General features: G+C 37.5%; 2 protein-coding genes across 2 annotated transcripts; both read left to right on the forward strand.

The window, feature by feature from the left end:
* The first annotated feature begins 5,238 nt into the window (after positions 1-5,238).
* On the forward strand, positions 5,239-7,133 carry LOC126469561 (splicing factor 3B subunit 4-like). Its single transcript, XM_050096683.1, has one exon. The coding sequence runs from the start codon at positions 5,292-5,294 to the stop codon at positions 6,708-6,710; it is 1,419 nt and encodes a 472-aa protein (XP_049952640.1). The 5' UTR covers positions 5,239-5,291; the 3' UTR covers positions 6,711-7,133.
* A 935-nt stretch (positions 7,134-8,068) lies between these two features.
* Positions 8,069-14,710, forward strand: LOC126469571 (histone-lysine N-methyltransferase SETMAR-like). The gene is made up of 2 exons (XM_050096692.1): positions 8,069-12,801; positions 12,842-14,710. Exons 1-2 carry the CDS (start codon positions 12,552-12,554, stop codon positions 13,534-13,536), a joined length of 945 nt encoding a protein of 314 aa, XP_049952649.1. The 5' UTR covers positions 8,069-12,551; the 3' UTR covers positions 13,537-14,710.
* The last annotated feature ends 441 nt before the right edge of the window (positions 14,711-15,151 follow it).

Raw genomic sequence — 15,151 nt, forward strand, 5'->3', positions numbered from 1 at the left:
ATCAACTCGCATGGCTCTCCATAACTATTTTGTTGCAGCCTTTGCGATTTTCGTAAGGTGATTCATCATGTTAGCTATATATTTGGATGCTAGAGTCCACATTTATACGAAAGTGTCGTTTAATGGACTCCAATGGTTTGCAACTTGCAGTGATAGCGTGTGCATTAGAGGAGGAAGATTGAAGTGCAAAACAACATAAACAAGAGTGTGGGTCCGAAAGATGTCATTGTGTGATACAGAAAGGAAATTTCACACGTTATACAAGGTGCTCGAGGAAGAGATCTTCAATTTATACTTTAGAAAGTCGAAGCATCAGTTTTTTAATTTGTTATGTTAAATTGCACCCAGAATCACAAAAAGAAACACAGTCTTATGAGCTGCCTTCACATACCGTGAAATATTGGTTTGGTTAAGGTTAAGTTTAGCTGCTATTCCAGTGCCAATTTTTATGCAAAGTCACATCTCCCTCAGTACGTTTCCCTTAAAGATTTATAGGTTGTCTTTAAGTTTTGTATTTGGCTTTTAATAGTTCAAGTGTGTTATTTGTACTGCGGTTAGCTAGTAAAACCACGTAAGTATTGACCACTGATGCTTGCTAAACTGTTTCACTCACAGTACAGAGTGCTACTTAAGAAAAAATAAGCCTGCCACAAACACATATTTAAACAAATAACCTGCAGTGCCTGAAAGTTTCAGTCCATTCCTTTACGAAGCACTACAAGTGCCTGCCAACATACAAATAAATTCCACCTATTAATCAGTCTAATTCTACCCACAACATATCTTTCAGTTTAAGTTGCAGCCATACTGCAATGCATTTCTTTGTAAAGTATTAAATACCATACTGGTATATACAAAACTCTACTTGAGGGGAAGTAATCTCTACACGCCTGCCGTACGATTCAGACTGCTGCATCACTGCTTCACTAATATTTAGTTATTAATAACAAATTTTAATAAAAGAAATAATTAAACGCAGCAGTTTATAACAAATAACGACAAAGAACTGGTATTAACCAGGAAAACCACAAAGAAACGTAACAGGAGCTCTATGATGGGATGGGATGCATTTGAAATGTGTTGCAGAATGATTTGACGTGATGTGACGTGACGCGACGCCCAATATGAATTGGCCATTATTTGGAATTTATCAGAGTACATATTCCGACTTGTACTTCTTTTATGAAAAATTCAGCTATGCTAAAGAAAAGAAAGCAGTGGTCTTGACTTAACTTGAAAAGGCGGTGAGGGCATAGCCTGTGCATTGACTTCTAAATATTGTTTGACGTGTTTGTTGTCATATATTCCCTTCAGCAAATAAATACTGCTATATTGAAATACTTGGACGACGTTTTTCGTAGTCTCTCTCGTTAGCAGTGAGAAAAATTTGCCATACGACTTTTGTCAAGATCAACAACTATGCATTTTCCTTTGGCCAAAAATAACCTCTTCCATTGCTGGTTTGTTAATTCTTATAGCACTCTCTATACCGAGGTTTTGTATCATGGATGCTACCAGATAACTGTACTTTCACTTCTCAATATTGACGTTCGGTGTAGTGGGATCACATCCCTATTTGATTATAATTCACTACGGTACCTTCACTAGATATTTTCACTCTGAGAGATTTTACGACTAATCCAAGAGAGGAAAACACTGCCGATGCGCTTCAGCAGGAACTCACTGCAGCAAAAAGGTTCGTTCGCAATTTGGAGACGGTCTTAAAATCTCTCTCAGTGAAAATGTCTAGTGATGGTGCCGGTAGTGAAAATAAGAACTGTTGCATTGTGTCGAACGTGCATTCACCCGTGAAACAACACCGGCAAGTGTTTACAACGGCTGTGTCTACCAAAAACAGCTCTGAAGTGTTTTCAAATGGTAATTGTAACCGTACAATAATTCAAGAATTGCGAAAACCGGGTTATTCTTTAGATACTATCAATGATGGTGCCACAAGTACAAACAAATTATACAAAATTGAATAACAATGACAGTACTTTTCCCCATGGCACATGGAGGGTTGTGACAGAAGTTATAAAGACATAAAAATGCTAGTTTTAACTGGTAGTCATGATCGAAATATTTCGAAGACACTTAGTGAAAATAGCATTAACGTAACATCTTTCCTAAAAGCAAGTGCACCTATGCATGAAGTAACAAAAGACTGCAGTAAACTATCGGAGACACTCACAAAAAATATTGTCTTATTAGGAGGTTCTAATGATGTGTATCATAATAATGCTGAACAGGCTGTCAGAGAAACGGTGAAAGCCTAAACAATTTACGAAATGTAAACGTGATCCTCTTGAGCATACCAACAAGATACGACTTAATTCCTACGTCATGTGTCAACGTAGGAATCGAAAACACCAATAGGAAACTACAGGAAATTTCTAAAGCATTTCCTAATGTACCTTTCCTCGAATGTCATTACCATGAAAGGGAACATTATACTAGACATGGCATGAACTTAAACAACAAGGGAAAGTGATTTATGTATTGTCAAATTAGAGAACATATTAGTAACATAACTAAGGGAAAAAAGTCACAGACTGTCCTAGAAATGGGAATACAAGGACATCCAGGTGCTGAAAATGTAAAGGAAAAAAAACTTGTCAGTTTGCGTACAAATCGAAATGCAAGGTCCATCTAAAACACACTCCTGTGCTGAAGTTCTGATCTCGCCTACACTATTAACGTCACTTGAAAAAGAAAATGATGTGACATCTACAGGAAAAACGAAAATTCCACATGCAACAAATGGGAAGAAATCTTCATGAAGCAGTTCCAATAAAAAGTTGTAGAGCAGAATAAATGCTGAGCCTCCTTCACATCTCAACCATTTTTTACGTCAGTCAGGTAACAACAGCATTAATAGAATAAAAAAGCAAGAGGAAGGCATATCTTTCTTTCATCAAAATATAAGAGGCCTCTTAAACAAAACAAATCAACTTCTTATTAACATTAATGAAAAGGATTGTATAAGTAATGCTCAGATTTTGTGCTTAACTGAGCACCATGTTACTGATAAATGTGCCTCACCATCTATGGTAAGTTATAGTTTAGTAACATACTACTGTCAGGAAAGTAAAGACAAAGGTGGACTAGCAATTTATGTTAAGGATAGTGTAGCATACAAAGCTATAGATATTAAGAAATATTGTGTGGAACAACAATTTGAGACATATACAACTGAAATAATAACTAATTTCTACACAATAATCCTGTCACTGTAGATGAAATTCAAAAAATCATCATGTCTCTAAAAAGTAAGAACTTTACAGGGGTTGATGATATTTCTAGTAATTCATTGAAATATTCTTGTCTGTGGATAAGGGACATTCTCTGTCATATTTTCAATGCTTCCCTTCAGAAATGTGTTGTTCGCAGTAGACTTAAGTATGTTATTGTGAAGCCCCTGCACAAAAAGTGCGATAAAACTGAACTAACTATCGACCCATCTCTTTGCTGACAGCTTTCTCTAAAATTCTAGAAAAACTAATGCATGTAAGAATTACTGATCATCTCATGAAGAATGGAGTTCTCAGCAAGAGCCAATTTGGCTATCAAAAGTGCCATTCAACAGAAGACTCAATCTATGCACTTGCAAATGAAGTCCTAGACATCCTTAATGAAAAAATGCTAGCACTTGGTGTCTTCTGTGATTTATTTAAAGCGTTTGACTGTGTTGATCACCAGATTCTCTTGCAAAAAGCAAAATTAATAGGAATCAGTGGTGTTGCAGGCGATTGGCTACAGTCGTATCTGGAAGACAGAAAACAAAAAGTTGTCTTGAATAGCTCAGGTGGAGTATGTGATGTTTCCTCACTTTCTGAAAGGAGTTTCATTACATCTGGAGTGCCTCAGGGCTCAATTCTTGGGCTACTATTATTCCTGATTTTATAAATGATCTACCATCAAGTACTAGCCTTCCATGTAAATTTAAATTATTTGCTGAGGATATCACAATTTTTATGAGCAGTAGGATAGACAATTATCCTGAGGAATCAGTTAATCACAGACTCTCAGATGTGGTTAATTGGTTCAAGTTGAATGGTCTCTCATTAAATTCTAGTAAGACCAGCTTTATTCAGTTCTGTACAAAAACACAAAAAGAGAGAGAGAGGTAAGTGTGACGTGTGGTAATCAGCCAACAGAAAGAATGGAAACAACAAAATTTCTTGGAGTGCACATTGACAAGAAAATGAACTGGTCTTAGCATATTATAGATCTCTCTGCAACTTTTGTTTTAGTGGCTGTAACTACATGTGTTGAACCTACCACTGAAAAAGTGGCATACTATGGCTATTTTCAATCACTCATTGACACGGCATTATTTTTGGGGGCAACGAGCCATTAGCAAGGAAAGTGTTCATAGCTCAGAAGCGAGCGTTAAGAGTTATATGTGGATTGTACTCAAGAGATTCGTGTAGAAGTAGCTTTTGAAAACTTAAAATATACACAACTACACGCCAATATTTTTTCTCTCATGTTTTTGTCTGCAGAAATATGGAGACATTTCAACCAAACAATAATTATCATGAGCATAACACACGGAGGATGAATGACATACACAGCGAGCATAAAAATTTGAGCTTGGCGCAGAAGGGTGTCCACTACACTGGAACAAAACTTTTCAATGCTCTTCCTCCTTAAATAAAGGCAGATATTCATAACGAGAGTAAGTTTAAGAAAGCACTAAAAATATTTCTGCTAGAAAAAGCTTTTTACAGTTTAGGTGAATTTTTAAATAAATCAAATGAAAAATTTTGGTATTATATAATACAAGTTGACATAATGCCACTTAGAATGTAATTTAACTTGAGATCTGTATCCGTGTACGCTCTGTGTCTGTTTTTCCGCACTGCTTTAATGAATCTAAGAAAATACGTATCGTTTTTTCTGTATTTCTGCTCAAAGAATTTACTGCATAAATTTTTCTATAATTATGTACCCAACTGTCTGTATATGCTATAAGATTATCATATTGTATTTTTAAAAAACTGACTCGTTCCACGTCTTTGTGAGCTCAACACAGTTGGACCTATGGAATACGAATTAAAATGAAATCAAATGAATCTGTTCCAGTTGACATCCCGTATTAATCGACTATTAGCGAGCGACACAGCGGCCAAGTACATCTTGTCGCCAGTCAGTTGCTGGCGCCGGTTGTATCTTCGGTTTTATCAAAGTGATGAGCTAAGTGTTAGCTCTATCTTTAAGTTATAAGATCATTGATCAGCGCTTGTGTTTTCGGTTTCGTTGTTTGTTGCTTGTAGATCGATGTGATTATGGCTGCGGGTCCAATTGCTGAACGTAATCAAGATGCTACCATATATGTTGGCGGGTTGGACGAGAAAGTTACAGAAGCCCTTATGTGGGAACTCTTTGTTCAATCGGGGCCAGTTGTCAATGTTCACATGCCGAAAGATCGTGTCACACAGATGCATCAAGGGTATGGATTTGTCGAATTTATGGGAGAGGAGGATGCAGACTATGCTATTAAAATAATGAATATGATCAAACTTTATGGTAAGCCGATTCGTGTGAACAAGGCATCAGCTCATCAGAAGAATCTCGATGTCGGAGCTAACATCTTTATCGGCAATCTTGATCCAGAAGTTGACGAGAAGCTATTATATGATACATTTTCAGCTTTTGGAGTTATTCTGCAAACACCGAAGATCATGCGTGATCCAGAAACCGGTAACTCCAAAGGCTTTGCTTTTATTAACTTTGCCAGTTTCGATGCTTCAGATGCAGCAATTGAAGCAATGAATGGACAATATTTGTGTAACAGACCTATTTCGGTGTCTTATGCATTTAAGAAAGATGCAAAAGGAGAACGACATGGGTCAGCTGCTGAGCGCCTCCTAGCTGCACAGAATCCACTGTCTCAGGCAGATCGGCCCCATCAGCTGTTTGCAGATGCTCCACCTCCAATACCACCACCACCTGCGCCAATGCCTCCGCAGCAGCTGCCTCCTGTCCCTGTGCCACCTGTTCCAGTAATGATGGGCGCTATGCCTCCCCCACCTCCTCAAATGGCTCATATGCATCCTATGCATGCTCCTCCTCCACCACCTCCTACATCCATGCCTGTTGCTGTTCCAAGACATCCTCCTCCACCACCACCCATACCACCTCAGCACCCACCACCAATGCCACCAGGTGTGCCTCCACCTCCTCCAGTGCCTCCTATGAGCAGGGCAGCACCACCCCCACCAGTGCCACCACCACCACATGTTGCTGCTTCCGTTGCTAGTGGTCTACCTCAGATGCCACCACCAGTCTCAATGCCACCTCCACCACCACAACAGCCTCCTCCTCCACAGCAACAGCAGCAACCACAACAAACACAGCAGCAAGTGCCTTCGATACCACCACCACCACAAGCCCCACCACCACCAAGAATGATGCCACCTCCATGGCAAGGTCAACAATTTCCCCCACCACCACCAACTCAGTTTACACCTGGTCAGTTTCCTCCTCCGCCTCCACATGGTGCACCACCACCAGGTTGGCGGCCACCACCACCTGTTCGTCCTCCATTTGGACGGCCACCATTTCCACCAAGAGGTCCACCTCCACCACCTCGTGGACTGAGACCTCCACCACCACCGCAACCAGGACAACAACCTGATGCTACTGCTGCATATAATGGTTACCAGGATCAGACAGGAAACTTCCAGAATGGATATTCCACTTAACTTGTACTGTTAATTATATGTGTGAGTGACTTGGTGCACTGTGAACTACAGATTTACAATAAATAGTACCACAGTGTGAAAGCCCTGTGAAGATTGTGCTTTTTTTTATCTGTGACTATGAATAATTTGTAAAGGAAGCAACGTGTCTCTTATAAACCTCTTGTTTGTGTTTGTTTACATACACTATTGTACTGTGACATGGACATTTAGTTAAATTGAAATGCTTGAGAATCGATGTTATTACATTTGCAAATTGTAATATTGTTGCTGTGTGCTTACATTTGTGACTTTTATACCTTTATTTTGAGGACAGTTTTAATTCCGAGTGAAACTGGTGGAAATGAATAATTCTAGTGTGTGTTAGACTGACTTTAAACAAATGTTGTTTCTATTTGGAATTGGCCAAACAACTTTTGTGTATGGAACAAATTATAAGATAAATTAGGTATGTTGTAACATATTTTCTTATTAATTTGTTGGCCCATTACAGAAATATATTTCATCTGCGATACTTGCAACATTGAAAAGGCAGTAGATATATTGACTAGGGCCTATTTGTTCCTTTCATTGCATTGGTAGTGACCAGTGCTTTTTACTGTTCTTCTGTAGTGGCAGTTTTATGTAGGCCTATGTATAATTTATTTTTAACAGAAACAGATGAGATTTGTGTTTCTTTCCTAGTTTTGAAAGGTGTTAGTTCCCGTTTGTGTTAAATTTAAACTCATGGTTCACTGCAGTTAACAGCTGTCATTGTCATCATTAAAAATTTGGGATATATGATTTTGAGATTATGGTTTGCTTCAATGGTGCTATGATAATTTTCACAGTTTCAAGTCATTCAGGATTAAATGAGCCACACTTTTATGCTTGGTAGGGGAGAGTGTTGAGACTTGTTCCCTTTTTTACATTTTAGTTTTTAAAACAGCAGGTATTAACTTCAGAAAAAAACTAAAATGTGTAATAGTCAGTTTTTAACTCTTTCTGTCCCTATTTTTAATTCAATTCTTTGCTATTTAGTATCATCATAAAAAATTAAAAACTAAAGTTGTGCAGGATGGATAAAGTCTCACCATGTGTGGAACACTTGATCCCTTTTATGGGGAGACTTGATTTTCCAGTTTATTGTGGTAAATAAAACAATTAATTCATTATTCAAACCAAATTTTATTTTTTCTAGAAAATTTAAAAGAGAGAACTAAGGTTTAATAACAAAAAAATTAATGTAAGAATCTTTAAAAAACAAATTTATCCACAGTCTGTAGAGGCATTTATTGAAGTGCAATCGATAGCCTACAAAACGTGTTATGAGAGCTTCAAAATGCCACTAAGTTATCAAATATATAATTTAAGTAATTAAAATGACTCACAGTAAAAATATAATTAGCATGTACAATCATAGAAAGACACACACACTTCTTGGGATGATCAGTAATGACTGCTGTGTTTGAAATGCCCAACTTGATGAAATTGTAGACAAACATACCAATTATTGAATATTGAAGCCCCCAAATTTGACGCTGTTAAAAGTGAAACTGGTAACTCTGTTATTCTTTGTAGAAAGTGTTGGAGGTGGAATCACTTGTAGAATTTGGTTTCTTTCAATGTCATGTATATCTTCAGCTTCTGACCACTTGAAATGTTGGCCCTCTATGTTTCTTGCATATTTGACAGTGAAATTATCTTCATCAGGAACATTGATAACCTCTCCCAGTCTCTTAGGTTTTTCTACAAGTTTCAATCTTTGTGCATTTCTCGCTCTGAGTTCATCTTCAAGTTTATGTTTTACCGGAATGTTCATCAGGATTGCTGTAGATGCTCTTTTCCGTCTTCTTCTAGTTCTAGGTCTAATTACAAAATATGAAAGTATTGATACTTAAACAGACTCCCTTGGAGAATCACAGATACTAAGTGGTCTGTGTTCTGTATGCAGGCAAAAATTCATCACTCTGATGAATACATCAGAGTTAAAGACCATGTACCTGAAATGTGAAAACCACTAATCACGTTGTTGTGTGTGAAATCTTTAGGGAAAGCTCTACCAAAAATCTCAGAGCTATCATGAATAGAGACAGTTTTCCGTGGATGCATTGTCATCCTGTCTCGTGCAGCAGAGCTATCAAGTGGTTGCATTTTATGGGATGCAGGGTGAGAAATTGTCAAATGAATAATTCCATTTTCTTTCACAAAATCTATAGATTCCAAACTAATATGACCATAATGATTGTCCATGATGATAAGCACTTTGTATTCAGCACTGCATTTCACGCATTTCTGAAAGTGTTTTAAAAACAGAACAATATTATCAGCTGTCATCCAACTGCTGGAATGAGTGGACCACTGTTTCCAGGAGGAGCTTCATGCAGTATCCTAACCTGCCAGTTCACATGTGGAGGGATAGTGAATGATGGAATGTAACCACCTAAAGCATATATTACACAACATGCTGTCACAAATTCACCTCTCTCAGAGGAAGTACTTTTCCTATCTGTTTCTTTCCTCTTACAGCCACTATTTTTCCTGGTTTGTGGACTGTAGTAAGACCTGTTTCATCTGTGTTACAGATAGATTCTGGTCCAAGAATTTCCCTAGTGATAATCTGGTGAAGATTATCAAAAAAAGAAAAACTATCTAACATTGTGTCTAATTAATGCTGCTTCCTCTGCTGCTACTGATTCCTCTTGGTGTGTGGAGAGAGGTCAGGATGCCTTCTCATGAAACCTGTGAACCTGTCATTTCCAACTTTGCCATCTCTCTTCCAATTTTCAGAAGGAAATTCATATGCAAGTACACACCTTTTTGCACTCAGGCCATGGTGTAAGTTGCTAGCTGTTTTGAAATTTTCACATCAAGAATATTCTTCCTCATTTGAAAACACTTGTGACATCTTGCATGTAGGACAATAAGAAATTTCAATATCTTGATTTAATTGCTTCCTAACATAATGTTTTGAGGTTGTTAGCCTGTCTTGGAATTCCTTTTAAGCTTCTCAAAAGTTTTTCCTTCCAATGCAAGCCATAACTACAAGTCCCATACTTGTAAGAGTCCATTTTTTTCCTAGCTTTGGCCCCCCTCTTTCCTTTTATGTGTAAGATCCATATTTCTGCAATATAAAGAAAATTTTTATACTTTTCATTTTAATTTACTAGGTTTGTTTCACTTTCACCCATTTTATATAATTTAAAGCATTGGTATATGATATGATTTGTTGGGTGTGGTATGTTTTACAATAATGTGATGCCACAAAAACAATTAAATCTTTGGGAAACATTTGAATAGGGACTCTTGATCCCTGGACCAAGTATCCCTATAAGACATGGATAAACAAAATTGTTTCTGAATGCTCCCTAGTCTACAGTTAGCTTTTATTTTCAGTTATGCTTTATGCCTTAAAAGTATGAACTTTTACCAGAAATAGTTAGCAGCATTATTTCTTACATAATTAATATGTATAAAGAAATAGATTCACTTACTAAAATAAAAGTCAGTTCAGTGAAAAATCTTCGTTTCCTTCTTACTAGACAGTAAATTGCAACAATGCAAATTACAACACTGGAAAAATGGAATGAAAGAAATGCTAATACCAACAGCAAAAATTTTTAATTTTGTAAAATGGTCAAAGTAATAGGAGGAACAAGTCTCCCCACTGTTTCTAGCCATTCTCCCTTGCACTTTTACTGCACAAGCCGCTGGATGTTATCTTGATGAGAGCACCTGCTGTCATTGTTATTGTGTTTTAGTTTATTTAAATTCATTCTCTTGTACAGCGTAAGTGAAGCAGTAGCCTGTATGCTTAATTACTCGTTCCAGTTTTGTCAGTGTTGCCAGTGGATGGTATTTACTTAAGAAAGAATAGTGTGTTCTCCGAATCTTGTGATGCTGGTTATTGTATTGCATTGTATTTATACTCATCTCATAACAAACATTTTACAGATCATCTGATCGTATTGTACAGGAGACTCATCAATGTTTGGCTTGTGATATACATTGTTACATTATGTCTGAACACTAATTTTACCAGCACAGGTGTTGAACACATTATTAAACTGTTTTTCTCATGGTGTCCAGTACTTGGTGTCTGAATTTTCAGACATTATTTTATACATACAGTATTATGCACAACACAATGATATTGAATACTCAGGCTGTTCAAATGATCCTCTCATCGTTGATAAATTCCTCAGTTGAATAGTAGCGCTTTTCAACCAGGAGATCATTTAGTTTTCGCTTCAGTGAGCCTGTCTCCATGCTCAGTACATCTGCACCCATTGTAGACTTTTGTTCCCATATGCTTGTGTGTCTATTGGTAGAGTTTTAGGTAATGTGTTGGAAGCATGAAATTTTCTTCATGTATAGTATTATACGTATGTTTGAAATGGTTTTCTTCAATTATCTCAAGATTATAATCACAAATATGTACAATGCAGGATTGATAATATTTTTAGGTTCTTGAAGAGTTTATGAGAGGATGTTCTTGGAGAGGCAGCACACATTTTCTAATGATTCTTTTCTGAAGTAGTAGGATTTGTGGTGTGTGACTTGAATTCCCCTCAAAATTTAAACCATGTCTAATTATGGATTCAAAGTAACTGGTACACCACCTTCCTGCTGTTTATGTCTGTTACATCAAGTAGCACATCCATTGCAAAAGCAAGGCTGTTTAACTTAGTACCTAATTAATCTACATGTGCTTGCCAGCTTAGAATTTTTTCCAATTTTAGTCCCAAGAATTTGATGGACTGAGCTTCTTCTGTACCTTGATTTTTATATATGATACTGATATCACTGATTTTGGATTGTTTGATTTTAAGTTGAGTAAACAGGATCTTTGAAATATTAAGTTTCAGACCATTTTGTTGAAACCATGTTGTTTAGTGTGTTTATTACTGTATCCAGAATTTCCCTCACATTTTCTTTCCCAATAAGTGCTGAAGTATCATCGGCAAACGTGACTGGTTGGGCACTGACATTGAGAGGTGAATCATTCATGTAAAAGAGAAACAAGATTGGCCCTACGATTGAGCTTTGAGGAACTCCGTGTGAAATTGTGTCCTAATGAGATGTATACTTTATGGTGCTAGATGTTATGATTACTCTTTGCTTCCTGTTTGTCAGATCACATCTAAGCCACTGTAGAGCATTTTGTCAGATACCTTACCTGTCTAGTTTGTGAAGCAGCATGGAGTGATTCACTGAATTGAATGCCTTTGAAGGGACACAGAAGGTACCTGCCACTTTATCACTTTTGTCCAGTAATGAGCTGGTTTTTTTCAATGAATTAATTGATTGCATTCATGATTCTTTTCCCTTTTTGGAACCCGTAGTGGTTTTTGAGAATAACATGATGTTTGTGATAAAATTTATCTGGACTGCTGCAGTTTTTTTTAAAAAATGCTTTGGATAACACTGGGTAGGGTACAGGTAGAATGGTAATTTTCTGTATCTTCCCTTGAGCCTTTTTTGTGTAGTGGTATAACTGCTGCATACTTAAGTACACCAAGTAAGTTGGCTTGCTCAAATGTCTGACTGATTATTAGAGATAGAGGGTGTACAATTTTACGAGGGTATTTCGAAAAGTAAAGATACACTGTACACCTGAGGAACAGAAGAGTTTTGGCGAGCAAGTTGGCAACACTGGTGTTAACCTTGAATCGTTTGCTATCTCCTCGCAGTTGTTTGGCAGTTGAATGTTGCTTCTGGTTGGAGTAGGTTGTGTTTAAAATGGCTGTTCCGATTTAGAATCCCGCTAAATGCAAAGTGCGCTCCATCATACATTTTCTTCATGCAAAAGGTCAGCGACCAGTGGATATTCACAAAGAAATTGTTTCTGTTTATGGGAACATTATGAATCAACAAAATGAAATGAAATGGTGTCGTCATTTCTCTGAAGGTAGGACTGAGGTTCATGACGAACAAAGAACAGGTCGGCCTTCTGTGATCTTTGATGCCCTTCTTTGGAGAACGGAGGATGCAATTCGTGCGAATAGACGTCTCACATTGAAAGAATTGCATCAGATCATACCGGATGTGTCAATGACCACTCTTTATGACGTTGTGACTGTCAAGTTAGGATACAGGAAATTGTGTGCGCACTGTGTTCCAAAATTGTTAACGGAAGAACATAAAAAGAAAAGGTGTTCCAAAATTGTTAACGGAAGAACATAAAAAGAAAAGGATGGGCTTTGCACTTGGCTTCCTCTCATGCTATGCTGAAGCAGGCGATGAGTTCCTTGATCGCACTGTGACAGGTGACGAGATGTGGGTTTATCACCATACACCTGAATCCAAGCAACAATCAATGCAATGGCGCCATTCGAATTCACCAAAAGCCAAGAAATGCAAAACGTCGATTTCAGCTAAGAAAATCATGGCTTCTGGTTTTTGGGACAGACAAGGCATTCTTCTGTTGGAATTTATGCCTCCTGGAACGACAATTAATGCTGCTGCATATTGCCAGACTTTGAAACCTCTTCAAAGGGCAATTCAAAACAAACGGAGGGGAATGCTGACAAGTGGAGTCCGCTTGCTTCATGACAACTCTCGGCCTCCCTTAGCGCTTGTAACCAAAGCACTACTCAAACAATTCAAATGTGACGTATTGGACCTTCCGCCATACAGCCCAGACCTTGCGCCCACCGACTTCCATGTCTTCCGTTACCTGAAGTCACATCTTGGTGAAAAATCATTCCACGACGATGAAGAGATCAAAGATGAAATTGAAATGTGTTTCCAACAACAGGCGGCAACCTTCTATGACTGTGGGATACAAAAGCTTGTGCACCGACTTAACAAATGTTTGGATAACGGGGGTGGTTATGCCGAAAAATAGCAAATAATCCAATTAATAAGATTTAGCTGACGTTTTCTAAATAGATGTTCTATTTAAGGACTGCGAGCCAATGTATCTTTACTTTTCGAAATGCCCTCGTATCATAGACAAATGTAATTACTTCACTGGGTACTTGCTTCCACCTTGAAGATTTTTTGTTTTTTTAAGGACAAAATACAATTTTTTATATTATTGGTTGAGACTTTACTAAATGCCACAAGCAGGTCACTGTTCTGGTCCAAGCCAAAGATATGTAAGTTTTGATAAGTAATCACATCAGCCTTAGACTTTGCTACATTTATGAGAAATTTATTAAAGCATTGAGATATTTGAACAGGATTCAAAATATCTTCATGCATCTATATTTAAATTGGATGATGGTGGGACTTCAGCTGGTATAATTTTTATTAAAAATGAAACTCCTTCAGCTGTACTCAAGATTTTATATTTATTTGTCTACTAGTTTCGATGTTGCGTCAACACCATCTTCAGGCCCATACACTTTGATGATATCAATTGTGTGTGGCTGAGTACTAGAAGTCCATGGTGAGACCCACACATGCTCCACATGGATGGTGGGCAGTGGAGCACGGACTTTTGTACTCAGCCACACACAATTGATATCATCAAAGTGTACGAGCCTGAAGATGGAGTTGACGCAATGTCAAAACTAGTAGCCAAATAAATATGAAATCTTAAGTACAGCTGGAGGAGTTTCATTTTTAATAAGGATTCAAAATAGGTCAGACTTTGCTACATTTATGAGAAATTTATTAAAGCATTGCGATATTTGAACAGGATTCAAAATAGCATTGTTTTATTTAATTTTTGAAATTTCCTGTTGTTTAGCCACTGTACCTAATTTGGATTTAATAGCAGACCATAATGCCGAAGACTTATTGTTATGTGCTAAAATGAACTTACAATTTGACATTCTTTTGGCAGTTTTTACAATACCTTAACTTTGTAATGTTTCACATAGTTAATAAAGTCAGAATTCTTTTTGTGTTTCAGCTCTTTATGCAGCTCTCATTTTCTACCACTAGATGTTTTTAATTCTGGAGGAATCACATTTAGTTTCCTTTTGGCCTCTTGTGCCAGATCCTTGGTTGGTATGATTTATTGAACACATCTAGAAAACTTCTTAGAAATTTATCAAGCCATGCGGGGTAGCTGCGCGATCTGAGGCATTTTGTCATGGCCCGTGCTGGTCCCCCCCCCCCCCCCCCAGGTTCAAGTCGTCCCTCGGCCAAGAGTGTGTGTGTTGTCTATAGCATAAGTTAGTTCAATTTAGATTAAGTAGTGTGTAGGCTTAGGGACCGATGACCTCAGCAGTTTGGTTCCATAAGACCCTAGCACAAATTTCCAAAATTTATCAGCGGTCTCAGGACTTGACAGACTATTGTCTGTTGGCCATTTTACTTCATCTACCTTATCACAGAACAGGTCAAGTTATTTTCACAAAAATTTCTTTTCATAAAACCTTTCTTAACATTTGGTTTAGTTATTCCTGGCAACTTGAGCAAACAGTGCAGAATGGTCAGAAATTCGTAAGTCCAAGCAGAACTTGTTTCCACTGTCAAACACGTAATTTGTTAAAATATTTTCTATACAA

This window comes from Schistocerca serialis, chromosome 1 (genome assembly GCF_023864345.2).
Source record: "Schistocerca serialis cubense isolate TAMUIC-IGC-003099 chromosome 1, iqSchSeri2.2, whole genome shotgun sequence".
NCBI classification, from domain to species: Eukaryota; Metazoa; Arthropoda; class Insecta; order Orthoptera; family Acrididae; genus Schistocerca; species Schistocerca serialis.

Bases quoted from the DNA above. Each gene is read 5' to 3' on its own strand.
- LOC126469561 (XM_050096683.1), top strand. From the start codon at position 5,292: ATGGCTGCGGGTCCAATTGCTGAACGTAATCAAGATGCTACCATATAT.
- LOC126469571 (XM_050096692.1), top strand. From the start codon at position 12,552: ATGAATCAACAAAATGAAATGAAATGGTGTCGTCATTTCTCTGAAGGT. The intron at 12,802-12,841 runs GTGTTCCAAAAT...TAAAAAGAAAAG, and splicing joins CAGGAAATTGTGTGCGCACT to GTGTTCCAAAATTGTTAACG.